Here is a 19,157-nt window from a genome sequence, read left to right on the forward strand (position 1 = left end):
ACTCAAGTCCAAGGTACAGGAGGAAGAAGATACGAAGGTGAGAAAGAGTATTGCTCTAAAAGCCTCACAAGATGAAGATGATTCAGCCTCCTTAGATGAAGATGACATAGAAGGTGATGACAGTGATATTGCACTCATCACGAAAAGTTTCAAAAGAACACTCAACAAGAGGAGATTCAGAAAAGGTAGATCCAGCAATTCATTCCCAAATCAGTTCAACAACTTGAGAAACAAAGGGAAGCTAGAGTTCAACAAAAAGTAAACTAATAAGTGCTTTGAATGCGGCCAACTTGGACACTATGCAAATGAATGTCCAATAAAGAAAAGGAAGGAAAGCAAGGTTGAACGAAAACCAAAATTTAACAATTTTCAGATCACCTGGAATGACTGCAATTCAGAAGGTGAAGTTGAAGAAGAAGAGGAGTCTGCCCAAATGGTTTTATGGCCATTGGTGATGACGAGGTAACTACTTGTAACTCTCAAACTAATAGTGATAACGAATATGATGATGATGTTAACTCTTTTATGGAAAGAATGCATAACAGTTTGAAAGAATCCTATGTTAGAAACAAGGAACTAAAACAGAAAATTAAATTTCTGATTCAAGACAATGCAAGTCTCTTTCGACAAAACAAATGTCTGAGAAATGAAAATGAGAATTTGAAAAGGATTGAAAATGATTTGCATGCTGAACTTGATAGAAAAATAAACTTCTATGACATGCTCAAAAATGAACAAAGTAGCTTGAAAAGAAGAATGGATGATCTTAGTCAGATGCTTCAACATAAGAAACAAAACTGTTTTCAAAGGAATGACGCAAAACCTCATTTTGGTACTCATCAGAAAAGGCTGAATCATAGTGCAAATGAGCTTGCTATCCATAGGAAAAGCCAAATCAGATTTATTAAACCTGTTCATTTGAATAATTCTTTGACTATGTGTAGCTTTTGTTGTCAATTTGGCCACATAAAAAGCAATTGTTATGTTAAGAAAAACATGAGATATGGTATGAAATGCATGTGGATGGTTAGACATAATGCTAACTCTCAAAGATCCAAAAAGTAAAGGGTACCAAATATTTTCTTGTGGATCTTTGTGTAGGTGAACCTGGTGAACATTGTTAAGGAATCAAAGTGGTTCATAGACAATGGATGCTCAAGACATATGACTGGTGATCCATCACAGTTCATCAAACTCAAGCCAAAAGCAAGCGAAAAGGTAACATTTGGAGATGATAACAAAGCCAAAACTGTTGGAATTGGTGATATTGGTAAGAATGGTCAAACCTTTGTTCACAATGTTCTTTTAGTTGACAATTTGAGCTATAACTTGTTAAGTGTTAGTCTGTCGCGCCCCATTTTTTTTAAAATAAATAAAAGACATTTTTAGAGAAATGGTTTTTGATTCAATTTTCGATTGAAAATGAATTTTTGATTTAAAAAAGAAAATGACAAACATGGGTCTAAATGGGGTTTGAAAGTGTGACGATTGGACCCAAAATATAGTTTAAAAAGGGTTTTTGAACAAAAATCGGAGTCGCCACTTGGTATAGAGTTAAGGTATACCAAGTCACCTAAAATGAGTTTTCAAAGGAAAAAAGTAGAAAAAACCCCTTTTAAACAATTCCTAGTTTACGTAAGCCAAAGAAAAAGGTTCGGGAGTCACATTTGAAGAAAGGGAAGGCAAGGATAAAAATTCGAGGCACCCTTTCGACCTAGCCAAGGCTAGTTGCGTGATTTAGTCGAAGATTTTCTTATTTTAACCTAAAGATTTATCACATTTTGACGTACTATATGAATGCAAACCCTAGACCTAGGGGGGCATCGGGGAGCAAAATTTCTCTTCAAAACTTGAATGGTGCCAATCACATTAATTGTGACGCCCAATAATGACTCTTTGGAGATGTCACGAATAATGCAAAAATATGAGACTCCAAGAAAAGAAAAGGAATAAAATAATTATAGAAATATACATGTCTTAAAGGAGTGCATTATGTCGGGTACGGGGGACTAATGTTCGTGACTCAATTTTTCCTTTAATAGAGGGAATACGAGCGTGCTAAGGTTAGAAAGCCAAATTCGTCCATATCCCATATTCAAGAGGTTATTCCCTAATCTAATCAAGCAAATGCACTACCCTAATCCTAATTCTAAAATGAAATGCAAGTCTAATGTTATATATCATACATAGGGGTATATATATAGGAAAATTAGGGATAAGGGATATACGTATAAGGGGAATATCATACAAAATGATAAAAGGCCCTAGAAAGTGAAAAATATGCATGAGATGGAGTGATTTTATCATACAATCATGATCTAACGTGCGAAGGGGTCCTAAGGATCTAGCGTTGGACTAGTCCATATTTCTATTTTCTCACTAGCATTGGACTAGTGAGAAATCGAACAAGGAAACCACAACTAGCATTGGACTAGTGTGGCATCGAAAAATGGACCACAACTAGCGTTGGACTAGTGTGACAACGTCGCACATTAATTATAATCTCATAAAAAACATAATAAAGCGAGTAAACACATAATACCACATAAACACATAACATATAGTCATGATATCTAGATGCAAGGCCCTAAGAAAGCGGTAACACATAGCACGTAAGCATGCAAAACACTCAAGCGAAAAGAAAGCGAATAAAACCCTAGCTATTACATTTGAGGGGAGCCTACTACAATCTAACGGAGGGAAATGAAAATAAAATAAACCTAACTATTACAACTTGGCATTTGAATGCCTTTTAAATAATCAAAATGAACTAACATAAATATACGAAATTAAGACGACTAAAGCGAATAAATAAAAAAATAAAATGAAAACATTCAAAAGGCATGCAATTAAACACATAGAGTCACATAGGGCACATAGAGTCAAATAAAGTAAGAGACTAAGGGATAGGGTGTACCTCCCTTGAGTTGGGGCCCTAATGAAGTGGAATTACATATTTACCCTCCAAAATAACAAAAAGGGTCAAAGCATCACTTTAATTAACAAAATCTCAAGGAATAAAATAAATATAAAATTGAATAACTAAACAAAGCATTCAAAAATGAGTTAAACAACCCCTATTCATCCAATTAAAACAAACAAGGATCCGTTTAAAGGATTAAAGAAGATTCAAAGGATCAATTTATTATTACCATAAAAATTAAGAGCCTAACAGGGAATAAAACAAAATTAAGGACCTAGAGTGAGACCCCCCAATCAAATGATAAAAATCACATAAAACAAATGAAAATCAATTTTCTAGGATTAAACACCAAAGATCCCAAAATCTTACTAAAAAAAATGAAATTAAAGTCATAAATCTCTTAAAAGCTATGAAACCTCAAAAATTCATCCCAAAAGCTCATGCATGTTTTGTTCAATAATCACATGAAAGCAAACCAAGGGAAAACAGCATGTTAAAGGGGGAAAATCGATTAACTTTCCAAAGTTTCTGGGCCATAAGGGAACAAAGGGAACTTGAAGGGTTAGAATGTAACTTTTCTGAAATTTCCATGCATGCAACCCAACGAAGTCTTCTGCAATTGGAAGAACTGTCTACAACTTCTAATGCTTTGAGAACTCCGCAATTTCATGTGGCAAGTTTCCGACAACAATCTCAAACCAAAAACAATCCCAAGTTCTACATAAGCTTATCATCAAAACTTATTAAACATGCAAGAGAAAAACGAATACAGAGTGAGAAAGGTTTGCCAAACCCAAGTTCATTTAGAAGCTTTCCACCAATTCTGGGTTTTCTCATGAAAGTTCAATTGACCAATTAACATTCGTACGTGTTTTGCAACATGAAAAGGGAAACATCCGTTAAAATCTTTCTTTATGAAACAAACTACACCAAAATCTCTCCACAACAAAACCCTGAGAAATGTCGACGCAGCTCCACGGAGAGACATGAGAGCAGCTTTTGAGCAAGTAAAAACAGGAAGAAAGAGAAAGGAACAACGACAGACAGCAAGCATGCATAACTACGAGGACCGAACATTTTCTCATGCAAGCATCGAAAGACAAGATTCGGCAACTCAACTCAAAGGCATGAACTTGGGACAAGGGAGAAAGGAAGACAAAACGCAGCAACAGAGTGCTATGGTCATTTGCTGAAATTTCGAACCAGGCTTCCAAGAAAAAAAACCAAAACAAGATAATGAACACTGATGGCCTTTACCACTAAGCTCTCAAGCATGCCCATGACATCTCAGCGAAACAGTAAACAAATTAAGTATTTTAAGCAAACCACAACCTCAGCAATCCAAAGAAAGAGAAAGGATCTGTCCACGCTGCTGCAACAAGCCGAGAGCTTCGAGATTGTTGCAGCAGATTTTATGCATCAAATCTCAGCCACACGCACTCTAAAATCCGACGACAGAATCATCAAACATTTTGTATTCTTTTCAACATGAAACCCTAGATTTGAACCCAGAAAATCCGAAGAAAAAGTATGCAAACTTTGGCTATTTTCTGAAGCTTTTCTGACACTTAGACGCTTTAACAATCTCACCGATATCTAGTGCAAACCATTCAAGACACAGCAAACCATTATGACTTGGCTTTCTAACGAAGAAGCAGATTAACAAAAAAAACAAAACATTAACCTTGCTCGACTAAAGGAAAATCAACACAAATACAACCTTAACCATCATAAAAACGCATATTTGGTTTTAACAAAAACTAGCAGACAAGAAAATCACCAGCTTTCAGTTTGGGATTGAGACGAATAAGCAGAAAAAGGTTGAAGACTACCTATTTTACCCCCTTTGGATCCGAGCCCTCAGCTTGGGTTTGATGCAGAAATCAACCGGAAAACTTCGATGAAGAGACTTGAATCTGGGGTTTCAACCTCAGATCTTCCTTCTTCTCTTTCCTTCGTTCTTTCTTGGATCTCTCGGTTTCCTCCCCTTTTTCCCTCACGTAACCCCAGCCGTCACTCCTTATCCCTCTCTTCCTCTCTGTCCAGTTCTCTCGCCTTTCCTCAGCTTTTCCGCGTAGCTCTCTGATTCCTCTCCTGCCGCCACTCTCAACTGCTCTCTTTCCTTCCCAAGCTCTTATCTTGTTCCGCCCGTAACCTCTCTTGCTCTCCCACCTCTCCTTGGTTTTTCTTTTCCTCCCTCTAAGCTGCCTTTTCGCTCTCCAAACCCAGCCGACCCGATTCTCCCCTCTCTGGTTTCTTTTCTAATTTCTTCACTCAACCAGCGGTCACCAAGCCTCCCTTTTCCTTCTGTCCGCTGCTTTTTTCCTCTAAGCTCAGCCACCCACAGATTCTTTCTACCTCTCTAGCCGCCGCCCACTTACTCTCAGATTGTATAGCCGTCCATGGTTTCTAGGTTTTCATCACCTTTTTCTCTCAGGCGCCCATAGCTTTCCTTTACCCCTGAAAATTTTTAGCCGTCCATCCCCCATTTTTTTTTCTCAGCCGCAACTCCAGTATTTTGTTGGTTTTCTAAACCTAGCCACCATCCAGATTCTATGCTCTCTAAAAAAACCTCGGCTCCTCCCCCATCTTTTTGTTATTTCTTTTCCTTTAAATCTTGGCCTTCAAGTGTCTAACACCTAATCCCTTAGGTGCTTAGTTGTCCAAAATATAAAAGGGACACTTGTCCTAATGCATGCCTCCCCACTTGTCATGTTTATTTTTCCCTTTTCCTTTTTTTCTGAAATTTAATATGAAGACAAAAATAAACTAGAACAAAATAAAATAATAAAATAATAAAATAAAATAAAAAATGAAAACCCTAAAATGCTAAAATTAAATTAATTAAACAAATAAAGTTAAAAATCAAAAATTTGGTGTCTACATAGTCAATTGTGTGATAGGAATCTATTTGTGTTATTTAAAAAGTATGAATGCCTTGTTCTTGATTCAAAGTTCAACATTATTTTCAAAAGAAAAAGAGTAAATGGCATTTATGTAGTTATCCTTGAAAAAGTTGATTCCTCTAGCCTCAGTTGTCTCAATGTAGCAAATGAGGACCCCTGGCTATGGCATAGAAGGCTCTGTCATTTCAATATGGATTTGCTAAAAGAAATTTTCAAAAAGGATCTTGTTAGAGGGCTGCCAAAAATCAAATTTGAAAAGGTCAGAATTTGTGATGCTTGCCAATTTGGAAAACAAGTCAAAGTGTCTTTTAAACCCAAGAAATGTGTTTCTACTACAAAGCCTCTAGAACTTTTACATCTTAATTTATTTGGTTTTACACAAACTACCAGATTGGTGGCAAAAGATTTTACTTTGTTGTATTATTCTAGATACACTTGGGTGATGTTTCTTGCACACAAAGATGATGCTTTGAAAAACTTTGTTTCACTATTTACAAAAGTTCAGAATCTGATTGGATTGAAAATCATCAAAATCAGAAGTGACAATGGCTCAGAATTTCATTTTTGTGGCTTTCTAGAATTTTGTAACAACAATGGTATTACTCATGAATTTTTAATTGCAAAAGTTCCCCAACAAAATGGGGTTGTTGAAAGAAAGAATAGAACTCTTCAACAGGCTGCTAGAACCATGCTTAGTGAGTGTAATTTACCAAAATACTTTTGGACTGAAACTATAAATACAGCTTGCTATACCATGAATAAAGTTCTTTTAAGACCAATCTTGAACAAAACCTCCTATGAGCTGATGTTTGATAAAAAGCCTGTAGTTGGATACTTTAAAATTTTTGGTTGCAAATGCTTTATTTTAAATATCAAGAAATATCTCGAAAAGTTTGATAAAAAATCTGATGAGGAAATTTTCTTGGGATATTGTGAGAATAAGAGAGGTTTTAGAGTCTACAATCGAAGGACTTTGGTTATAGAGGAAGCTATACATATCACTTTTGATGAATCTAATGGTGACATTTCCATAAGTAGTGGTGAAGATGATGATGTAGGTATTCAAGAAGAACTAAAGAAACTCACAATCACTGACCAAGGCATTGCTTCACCAGAAAATGATTTAAAGGTAGATGAAACTCAAGACAGTCCAGTAAGGGAAGACAGTGACAGAGACACTAGTACACCTAACGATCTTCCAAGAGCTTGAAAATTTGCTCCAAACCACCCTAAGGAGCTCATCATTGGTGATCCATTCGAGAAGATCAGAACTCGTTCCTTCTCTAAATAACTAATGGATAATTTTGCATTAGTTTCACACTTTGAACCCAAAAATGTTGTTGATGCTTTGAAAGATGAGAACTGGATTTTAGCTATGGAAGAGGAGTTAAATCAATTTGAAAGGAACAAGGTATGGACATTAGTTGTTAGACCAAAAGATCATTCTATCATTGGCACAAAGTGGATTTTTAGAAACAAAATGAATGACAAAGGTGAGGTAGTAAGAATAAGGCCAGACTTGTAACCAAGGGATATACTCAAGAAGAAGGAATTGATTTTGATGAATCATTTGCACCCGTAGCTAGGCTGGAATCAATTAGAATATTTTTGGCCTTTGCATGTTTCAAGAACTTTAAATTATTTCAAATAGATGTTAAAAGTGCTTTCTTAAATGAATTTATTAATCAAGAAGTATATGTTGATCAACCTCCTGGTTTTGAAAATGAAATTTATGTAAATCATGTATTTAAACTCTCAAAAGTTTTGTATGGACTAAAATAAGATCCAAGAGCATGGTATGAACATTTGAGTGATTTTCTGATTGAAAATGATTTTAAAAGAGGTATTGTGGATACTACTCTTTTCACTAAACAAAATTCACGTGATTTTTTAATTGTGCAAATATATGTGGATGATATTATATTCGGTGCTACTAATGAGAGCTTGTGCAAGGATTTTTTCAATATCATGCAAAAAGAGTTTGAAATGAGTATGATGGGAGAATTAAATTTCTTCCTTGGATTCCAAGTGGTTCAAACCCAAGATGGAACATTCATTAACCAAACAAAATACACCAAGGAGCTGCTCAAAAGATTTGGAATGGAGGATTCAAAGCAGGTCGGAACACCTATGGCACATCTACCAACCTTGACAAGGATGAAGAAGGTACAAAAGTTGATGAAAAGAAGTATAGAGGTATGATTGGTAGTTTGCTTTACTTAACTGCTAGTAGACCAGATATCATGTTTGTTGTGTGCTTATGTGATCGTTTTCAGTATTGTCCAAAGGAATCTCATTTAAATGCAGTAAAAAGAATTCTTAGATATCTAAAAGGAATCTTGAATTTTGGTCTATGGTATCCTAAGTGTCATGAACTTCCTTTGTGTGGATTCTCTGATGCTGATTTCGGCGGTTGTAGGGTTGATAGAAAAAGTACAACAGGTATATGTAACTTTCTTGGAAATTACTTAGTATCCTGGTTTAGCAAAAAATAAAATGTTATTTCATTATCTACAACTGAAGCTGAATATGTTGCCACTGGAGCTTGTTGTGCTCAATTATTATGGATGAAAGACATATTGAATGATTTTGGATTGATGTATGATTATGTGCCTATGTATTGTGATAACACTAGTACAATAAATTTGATAAAAAATCTCATCCAACATTCTGGAACAAAACACATAGATATAAAGCATCATTTCATTCGCAATCTTGTCCATAAGGGTTCAATATGTTTGTTCAATATGTGTTCAATATGTCTGTTCAAAAGACCAAATTGCTGATATTCTCACAAAAGCCTTACCACTGGATCAATTTATGTCTTTGAGAACAAAATTGGGCGTTTCAGAAAAAATTCTCTAAAAATTCTCTGGTCACTCTTTATCGGACGTCTGATGTGTTAGAATGGACGTCCGACAGTGTTCTTGATCATTTACCCAGAAAATTTTGGTTCGGACGGAGGTGTCGGATGCTCTATTTCGTTCGGCCGTCCGACACTCAAAAATTGCGTCTTATAAGGAAGCCCTCTGTGTTGTTCAGTTCATTCTTACCCTTTCTGTCTCGAACGCAACTCTTCATATTCTCTCAATTTCAAAATTCAAATTCATCTCTTCTCGGAACAAGTACCAAGAAATCACTCTGACCGACACATTCACATACCTATTGCGAGTTTATTGAGCATCATAACTTCCCCCTAACCGCCAACTACACTATAAATTCCAATTTTTACCCGAAACCCTAACCACAAAAATTTCTCCCTCTGTGGACAGTTCGTGCATCCACTGTAGTTCATACTGAACTCCTCATCGTTTGATACTTATTTGCATCACATTACACAACAAAACAACACTGCATTGCAATCATGGTGAGGATTAGAGGAGGATCCGTGAGTGCCGAACGCACCTTCAAGCTTTGTGATGAGGAGGATGAAGATGTCCAAATAATCGAACCTTCCATCAAAACACCCAAAAAGAAAACTGGAAATCGTTGTGGAAAAACGAAACAATCTGCAAGGAAAAAACAGAATGCGTAAACCAGAGAGCCATCTGTTGAACGATTCGATGAGCAGATGGAGGAGCATCAATCTGAAGGGCATCCAGTAAGTGGCAATGAAGAGGAACTGGAGCAGCCTACCAATGTTGATGTAACCACCATGAAATCACCCAGGAAAGGAAAAAGAACTGCCAAAAGGAAGAGCATTGCTCAACCCAAGGGAAGGCAAACTGCTGATCCCACTGGAAAACAGCAGGATGCAGAGAAAAATGTTGAGGAACAGCAGACTGATGAACCATCTACTAGGAAGTCACCAAGGATAAGGTCTGATGTCCAGGGTACTGTACCAACTATTCAGTGCAGTGAAAAAAGAAAGCATAAAAAAAATGAACAACCAGAGATACAAACTGCTGTTGAACCAACTCCCCTGCCCAAGTTCATCGATGATGAAGCCAGGGAGAGGTTTGAATGGATCTCACAGAAAGGTTTCATCACTCAAAGGACCATCATTCCCTACAAATTCCATAAGCTTGATCTTGAATCTGTTCTCAACCTTTTTGAATTCCAAAAATGGACCCATCTTTTGACCATTCCAAACACCTATTATCCTGACATGCTTCATCAATTTTTTGCAAATCTTAGAAAGGGTAAATCACATACTGATCTCATTTCACGTATCAATTCTGTTAACATAGAACTGAATCCTGAAATTGTCAACGTTGTTTTGGAAACCAAGATTGAAGATGATTTTAAAGGCAAAATTGCAAATTTCTTCTCTTACGAAGAATTTTTCTCTGCATACCATCACTTTCATGTTACAAAATTGATGACCTATTTTCAGTCTCACTTTAATACTCCTGCTGAGGGAAGATTGGAAGATTTTAGTCCTCAAAATCTGATCATTTTTACCATAATTTCAAATCTGTTGGTGCCCACTGATGGTCACAGAACTGATGCAAACAAAATGGAACTTTATCTGTTCTACTATTTTCTTGAAAAAATTCGAATTGATTTTGGTTTTGTCATGTGTAAATTTCTGCTCAAAATCAGCACTGACAGCTGTAGGAAACTGTCCTATGAAAAATTTCTAACTCCTATTTTTGCTCATTTTGAAATTCCCTTTACTAGCAAATCTCCAAAAGAGAGTGCATCAACTGTGTTTTCAAAGGCTTATTTTGAAAGGAAAAATCTGAAATTTTTTTAGGATCATTGGTGCTACAAAGAAACTGTCTCTAAGTCTAGGAGAAAAAATCTTCATGAAACTCCTGTAACCCCTAGGACTCCTCGAGACCAGTCTATGTATGTGATACCCTTCACCATTCATCCTAGAAGGTCAGCATCTATGCATACTTCATCCAACCTTGAGGTCATCTCTCTGTTTGATGACCTCAAACAACATATCCTACTTCTTAAAGATGGCCTGATGATGACAATGACTTTTGATCAACAAGCCATCTTCGTTGTCAAAAGGAATCTGCTTGTACCTCCCATTCCTCCAGAAAATGAAAATGCATACCAAAAAGAGCCTAGAACTGAGTCAACCACTGAGACTACCCCGGAGTACTGTGCCTCCAGTTTTCAACCACAAGACAAGGGAAAAGCTCCGGCAATTGAAGAAGAGACTGAAGAGGATGATGATGATGAGGATGAGAACATTGAGTAAGAAAACCCTGCCCAGTTTCGCCTGGCTAGAAAAGGTCTGGATCCTCTAAGATCACCATATAGGCACTACTAGGCTACTGCACTTCATGATTAGGATAATAGTTCATAGTAGGTTTTTGCATCTTTTGTACTTAAAAATATTTGGTGTTCTCTGTCTTAAGGATTTTACTCCTCTACTGGTCTGTAAAACTATTTAGTTATCCTTTATGTTGAATGTTACTTATTTCAGTTTATCTGCAAATATTAGTTTCTGGTTGATAATGTTTTGGTTTTGGTTCTGGATGGATAGTGTTGCTGTGCTCTGCCAATATTAGTAATATGGATAATTCAGCTTGGATGTGTGTTGCTGATAATACCTGGTGATAATATTGGTGAGGCAATGAACGACCACATTGTTGGTAATATGGATAATTTTACTGACTGATTCAATGATGACAAAAAGGAGGAGATATGGATATATAATCTATATGTGAGGGGGAGTCATTTTAAGGGGGAGTTGTGTATAATCCTGAGTGGACATTATTCTGAAGAAAAGTTGTGAATACTCCTTGAATGCATTAAGTTAGGGGGAGCTGTACCTAAAACCTTTTTACTCCATCCATTGTTTTGTCATCATCAAAAAGGGGGAGATTGTTTATCTCAATCCGTAACTTTTGATGATTACAAAAAATGGATGTTACTAATATTCTCTGATTAGATCTTTTCAGAATTGGAGCAGAACAGGATCAAAGGCTAACATGTGCTGAAATAGCTGTCAGACGCACATAAAGACTGCATCGGCCGTCCGACAATCATTGAGTAAGTTCGGACGCATGAAGAACCCACTCTCGGACGTCCGAAGATGATAAGCCAAGCTAATTGACCTCGATCGGACGTACAGCACCTGAGTACTGGACGTCCGATAAACGTTGCGACACTGGAGGCACCGGACGACCAAACGAATTAAATGAGAATTCCCAGTTTTACATCATACCTTCGGACGTATATTCTGGAGGTACCGGACGTCCTAAACATTTCAAGAAAACTTCTTGAACTCACTGCCTGTGTTCGGATGCAGAAAACTAGCCTACCGGACGTCTGACACCACCAACGGCTAGTTGACTCTTTAACTGCCTTCTATCCGTTGGCAGTATTAATTGAAGAATTTTTTGATTTCTTATAAAAAGAAAAAAGTCAACCACTTCAAATAACTTTCGCACATTGAGACTACATCAGATCTTGAGTGATTCAAGTGTGAAAATATTCTTTAAAGAAGATTTGTACTCTTAGTTGTGGAACTTTCAATAAGTTTTTCAAGTGTGTTTCTATTTCTTCAATAGTGTAGATTTGTGAGGGTTATCCGAGTGATAGTAAAACTTCATTGCTTGACCAAGTGCGGCTTGGGGTGAGGAGGAAGTGATCTTTCCTTTGTACACAAGAGATTGGTTGTAAGTTGATCAACTTGAAGAAACTTGCTATATAAAGTGGTATTCAAATTCAAGTGGAGTTTGAAACTTGGTTTGCTATTCTATCCTTTTATTTACTGTCTTGCAATATAAATTGTCTATCTCTTCTACTCCCAAGCACTATCGTGCTTCCTCTATCAATTGCCTCCATGTTCTCGTCTTAGAACAAATGAGGGCAAAGTTCTCAAAAAGTGACTCAGATCTTGGCCCAGTTTTTAACCCACCTATATTCACTCCCCTCTTAGCCGTTGTTTTCGGATCCTTACAGAAATTATTCTAGTGCATATGCATACAAAGGCAACCAGCCCCATAGCAAACATTGTAAAATAATTTAATAACAAATAAGACCCATCAACATCAAACAAAACAAAACTTATTTTGTGATGAATCGTACATGACTTTCAAGTCAAACTTGCATTATGAATATGCGACTGTGACCTCCTTAAAGAATGTATTGAGCACTAATTCCACTGATGGCGTTCTTTTTTTTTTTTTTTCTCATCTATTGATTAGGCATTTTAATAGTTGCAAAACATCGGTATGCTTCATCTAAAACTATGAATAAATGTAGGACAAGATTAGCTTCATTTGAAGTTAATGCATCTTTACCTACAAATAATCACTAACCCCGACCATTTATCATGCTTATATCTATTTTTGCCTACTACCAAATTTGGGAATTCAAATAAATTAGATTAGCATATGTCTTACGTGATGTCATACTAATAGTGATTATAAACTAACAATAGTAGAATTTAGAAATGAATGCATCAAAATGTTGAAACGTTCCACTAGAGATAAATCAACCGCAATGCAATTTAATACCATATGAACTAATCATATGATACAAGTGCCATTTCTATTAAGATTATGAATCTACCGATAATAGAGATTTTTATCACTAAATTATAAAAATTGAACATACAATATTATTCGCTACCAATTAACTAAAGGAAGTGTGAATCAATTCATTATGTTGAAAGAAAGCTGCTGTCCACTTTTGTCACAAGTTCATACAAATAAACTAAGATAAGCCACATCATACAAATCAATGAATTTTGTTCCAAACTTTTCCTTTTCCATCGGCACATGCCTACAATGAATAATAATTTAAGGAAGACATTAATGCATGTAGAAAAATAATTTGAGATAGTCACTTAACAAAACTATTGCTTATAGTATTTAAGAACAAATTTCATACTAGTCATAAAGATTTACTTCTAACATGTTGTCAGAAGATAATGGACATAAAAGTCTCATGCCAGCTTTGTATGCTTTTTGTATGAACTCAAAACTCTCAAGCATGAAGTTTCAGTATTCTATATATTAAAAGGTCTATGCACTTTTTCTTTAACCTCTTTATAAGTTAAGTATGTCATATAGTATTAACAGTGTTTCTCACTGTCATCCTTTTGGTTTATGGGTAATTCTATGAAAGGCAATGGTCTATGTATAAACCAATAAACACTAATGTATTAAGGAGTGGACAAATTGCACATGCTAGCACAAGTAAGAAAATTTCATACTAAAAATCAACCATCCAATTAGTTTAACTATAGTTAGAATTGATATAAACTAGTCTCACACTTTGGTAAATTCCATATCTTCATATTCTTACAATATGGTAGATGGCGATATATTTTCTTTTTCTTAACAAGAGGCTGATCGTCTTAAAATTGTTGGTTCTTGACCAAAATAAATCATATAAGTAACAATAATTTCTGTAATAAAATTTAACAAAGAAATTAACAACAATTTCATACCTCAATATTGCATTAAAAAATACAAAGAATTTGTACCATAAAAAGTTAATTTGGTGTGGGTTGAGGCACGGAATAGGTTACTCTCTTTAAGATGATTCGCGCCTCTACGGAGTATCCTCTGATATAGTAGGTCTCAGTACGTCATCTCCAGGGTACAACAAATCAACCTATCTCACTGTAGTCTATTCCAATCTACACTATTAGAGTAAGATAGAAACCTCACACAACACTGTTCTTTGTCCCATAAAATCCAATTATAGTAAGAGGATGAAAAATAGAAGATAGTCTAGAGATGACTAAGTATATATTAGGTTTTGTTGATAGATGCCTCTATTTATAATTTAAAAAATTTGGAATATTAAAATACCAACATTAAGAGGAATAAACACCTCATATTTCAGCTACAAAATGAAAAGTTTAGATTCATTGTATAATGATTAAAAATTCACTAAATGAATTCATAAACCTAATCATTACATGGGTTACACAATTCAAGACATAAATCTCATTTTAAAGACATAAGTTACACTTTTGAATGGTTTTATTTGTAACTAAAAATTTATTGAACAATTTGTAATTTATTGTGTTTGAATTCAAAATAAACATGTGATATTTTTTTTATTAAAATATCCAACACTATTACTAGTCAAATTAGCTCCTACAACTAAAAATCCCAACTTTTTATTATTCAACTTTGGAGCTTCCAATTTGCTAGGCGCTTTTTACTAGGTAAAAAAAATAAAAAAAGAGTCGATTTTTTTCCAACAATACAGAGGCTATGACAATTGTCAATTCTCTCCCACAAACCTAAACTCACAAAAACATGTGAAACCATCCTAAATACAAGGTCATGTGATTTGGTTTCTTTTTTCAAATTCTTAATTAGCGAGCAGCAGGCAGAGGCAATAATACCATGGTTAATGTCATCCGTTCTTGACTTCATTGAGGATAGCTTAAGGAGAATTGGGGGAAAGCTGGAGTGACTAAAGGTGCATTGGATAAAACTGAAATTTAAAAATTGAAGTTTGAAGTTTGAAATTTGAATTTTGAATCCATTAAGTTAGTGAATTGTTAAGTATTAAATCTTATCAGTGATAAGTGAATAACTTATCAATTAATTTTGGGACCAAGTTTTACTTAGAAAATTTAGTGTTATTTAATCAATTCAGATGTTCAATTTTTGATAATTAAATGGTCTGAATATGTTAACATTTGAATCCATTAAATTTAAGCGTTGAATTGAATTATCAAACAGGGCTTACGAGTGATTTGAAATGATAGGTTGTTTGGAATGATTTGAAATTCACCCACTCACGCAGTTCAAACACATCCTAATTGTTTTTCGATTTTAAATCCAAACTAGAATTTTGCCCGTACCTTACCACGGTCTTTTTATTTTTTTATTGTGAATTTATACAAATATGAATAATTTAATTACGAAAATTAAAAACAATCCTACATGTTCATTCATATTAATTTAAAAAATTAATGCACTCTAAATGTTCAATTATTTACTAATTTTAAAAATTTGTTTACATACTTTCACTATAATATGATAGTATACATCAAATAATGTATCACATATAAAAAACTTGGTAGATACTTTTTTTTATAAATATTCTTTTAGATAATTTAAATTTTTATAATGACCATAAACCTAGAAATATATATTGACATTTAATTAAGTAGAAAAGATCCAGCAATCCACTTTTTTCATCAATAAATATTTAGTTTCCAACAATATTGATAATTCTATTAGTGTAACAATTAATTCTCTTTCTTATACTAAGTTAATTCAAAATTAAGGAATGAGATGATGAACAATTGGAATATTAATCAACGATATGGTGATGAAAAGAGATAGTTTATGGAATATGTAAGATTTTAATAATTGTAATTGGAAAAATATTTTACTATAGTTCTATGTAAAAATTTGATAGAAAATAGGTATCATTAAGATAAGATTATTTATTTTTAAAGTTATTTTAAAATTAGGGATAATTTTTAAACATATAAATAATATTCAATATGGGTAAAATTCAAATGATACATAACCCGTTAATTTTCTTTAATTAGGCATGTCACATAACAGTGAAAAACATTCTAATCAAAATAATTACTTATATATATATATATATATATATATAGATTCTTCCCAAGGTATCCAAATGATTTGCGAGATTTGGGTAAGGATTTGAAATCGAAATCCACCCAAATCCCTGAATCCAAGCTCACACTAATGCAATTGTATAATTTTCTGTATTATTTTTCCCTTGTACTTCTCCACCCACTGAAAAAAAAAAAAAAAATCTCTGCGGCCAATGATTCTACAAAGACTTGGGAGAATATCTCAATTAATTGAAATGTAAAGGGTTATAAGCATAATTTCCCTTCAATCATTAGTTCCACAACAAGGCCACAATTTTGAATTGAAATCCATAAGGAAGAGAAAGGAGAGAGAAAGCGAAAGAGAGGGTATGGATAGCTGTTTTCATTTTTCTTGGGATATTCTACCCACGTAAATCTAAAACCCTAAATTATTCGCTCTCTCTTCCTCTCGGATCAAATATGTTCCTGTAAACAGTTACTTCTTTGAAGCTGGAACCATCTACTTGAGGGAGAAAATGAGCAGCAGAAAGGAAGAAGAGCGAAATGAGAAGATAATAAGAGGCCTCATGAAGCTCCCACCCAATCGCCGATGTATTAACTGCAACAGCTTGGTATTTTTTTTGTTTATTTGATTTAGTTTTTTACTTTATTGCTAAATTGATCCTTCCATTTTCGTTTTATCACTGCAGGATTTGCTGCTTGAAAAAGAATTTCATTTCTACACTATGAAAACGATAAATTCTGTAATTTTTTTGGCTTTATCTAAACAGAGAATTGTTTTTTTTTTTTGTTTTTTTTCCAATCGTTGGTTAAAATTTTAAATGTATTGATGTTAGCAAAAGGTTTTGCTCATGGTAGTAGTTTCCGTTGAGAAATTAAATCAGGAATGGCAAAGAAAAATGGTTATTCCTTTGAAAGCCAGTACTACGAATATTTCCTTTGAAAAATGGGTGCGTTTGATAGTTTAGAGTTATGGCTTTGATATTTGGTATTTGTTTTCTAATGTGTGTGCACATGCTCATTTTGCAGGGTCCTCAATATGTCTGTACAAATTTCTGGACATTTGTCTGCATGACTTGCAGTGGAATACAGTGAGTTTTTTATCTTCATTTTTATTGGAGATTTTGTTGGTTGCATAACGGATTTTTTTTTATGAATGTTATTTTTCGTAGGTAAACTTATTTATTGTTACTTTCGTTGTGGAAATGGTGCTCTGAGTTCAGTTTTAGTTATTTAATTCAGAATTTAACTACTTACATAATGGCAATATGGAAGAAATGACTGTGTTTCTTCAGATCCTTATGGATGGATAAACACAAGAAAGTGGTGATCTCATTTTTTCGTTTTGGTTTGTTTACTTTAGAATTAGTTGATGTGACAGATTTAGGAAGTATTTGAATGTCTCGATGGGTTTTGGGCTCTTTATGGGTCCACAAGGTGCCCTTAACCACTGCTGTTTTATCCTCAACGCATGAGTAGGCTACTGTCACCCTTAGTTTGAGGATAGAAAAAATTCTGCTTCATTTCTCTTCTTCAATTTCTCAAAAGGTGCTGTTAACCACTATGCTTTATGTTCAAAGCGTGGGGTAGGCTGCTGTCATCCTTAGTTTGAGAGCAGAAAAAAATTCTTTGTCTTTTCTGTTCTTCAAATTCTCAAATGGGCTGAGAACGTGTTTGTAAACATACATTTACATTTCAGTGGTCTGCTTGAAGGAAAGGGGGGGGGGGGAGGCTGAAATCAAACCAGTGCCTACATGTATGTGTATGTGTAAATGAATTACTGAAGGTATAAATGTCTATTTATTATGTACGTGAAGGAATGCATCAGATGTCCTTGCTCACTAGTGGTGTTTGTAATTTGGCTGAACTTTGGAGTTGATTTCTGATTTGGACTGGGAGTTAGAAATGGTGAAGCCTTGATTTAAATTCTAACAAAAAATCAATTTGCAAACTGTGATGTATTTGATTCTGTAGCTGGAATGTTGGACCATTAATCACTGTCTATTAGGTTTGGGAGGAAGCTACTGCTTGAGCATCTCATGAATTGAATAGACTGACCAACTTTGACCTTGATTTAATCATGCTGACAACTATGAGAAGTAAGGACCTAGGTTTGGACAAATTTTTGTATCTTCACTTTTGAGAGTTCTCATGTTGTGGCTCTGATATGTAATCTTAATTAAAGTAGGTTTCTACGCATCTGAAATGAAATATCAAATTTTGTGCAAGTATTTGCTGCAAATACATATGTGTGGTCTTTGCATTATGCTTTGGATTTAATTTACTTGGTTATTCAAATTTTTTTTTTTCTCTTAATTCTGTATGGTTGTTTCTCTCTCTCTCTCTCTCTCTCTTGCCTCCAAACTTTTTGAAGCTGTGATATTTTGACATTTCAAGAGAAATTGTGTTAAACTCAGTTTGGGGAGTGATTTTTGTGGCTTTACCAATCGATTTCGATAGTAACTTCTTTTTTGTACTTGATTCTTTTTATCATTCAGATTTTAGATTACACATTGCGGCTTATAGTTCTTTACAGATGACTAAATCTCATAATCTTTTTATTCTTTCATTTTAGTCTAACATTTCCAAGCCTTCTCTAGATGTACAGGGGATGTTGCTACCACATTTCCTAATTAACTTTTTTTATGAATAGCTCCAAAGGATAAATTCTAAGTAGGATAATATTTGGTGCAGCCGTGAGTTTACTCACCGTGTGAAGTCTGTATCGATGGCTAAGTTCACTTTCCAAGAAGTGGAAGCTCTTCAAAATGGTGGTAATCAGGTAAATATTGTTTGTTATTCGTTTATTAACTGCTTGTTCTCATACTTTGTAGTGAGATAATACTCTTTCAGC

The 19,157-nt window shown here is 34.6% G+C and overlaps 1 protein-coding gene across 1 annotated transcript; it reads left to right on the forward strand.

Annotated features, from left to right (window-relative positions):
- Window positions 1-16,505: 16,505 nt before the first annotated feature.
- On the forward strand, window positions 16,506-19,136 carry LOC113758592 (probable ADP-ribosylation factor GTPase-activating protein AGD14; the record flags this gene model as incomplete). The annotated part of the gene is made up of 3 exons (XM_027301374.1): window positions 16,506-16,914; window positions 17,333-17,394; window positions 18,998-19,136. Coding segments are annotated over exons 1-3 (297 nt in total), but the record flags the coding sequence as incomplete, so codon positions are not given.
- Window positions 19,137-19,157: the final 21 nt, after the last annotated feature.

The sequence above is a fragment of the Coffea eugenioides genome, unplaced genomic scaffold (genome assembly GCF_003713205.1).
Source record: "Coffea eugenioides isolate CCC68of unplaced genomic scaffold, Ceug_1.0 ScVebR1_594;HRSCAF=1295, whole genome shotgun sequence".
NCBI lineage: Eukaryota > Viridiplantae > Streptophyta > Magnoliopsida > Gentianales > Rubiaceae > Coffea > Coffea eugenioides.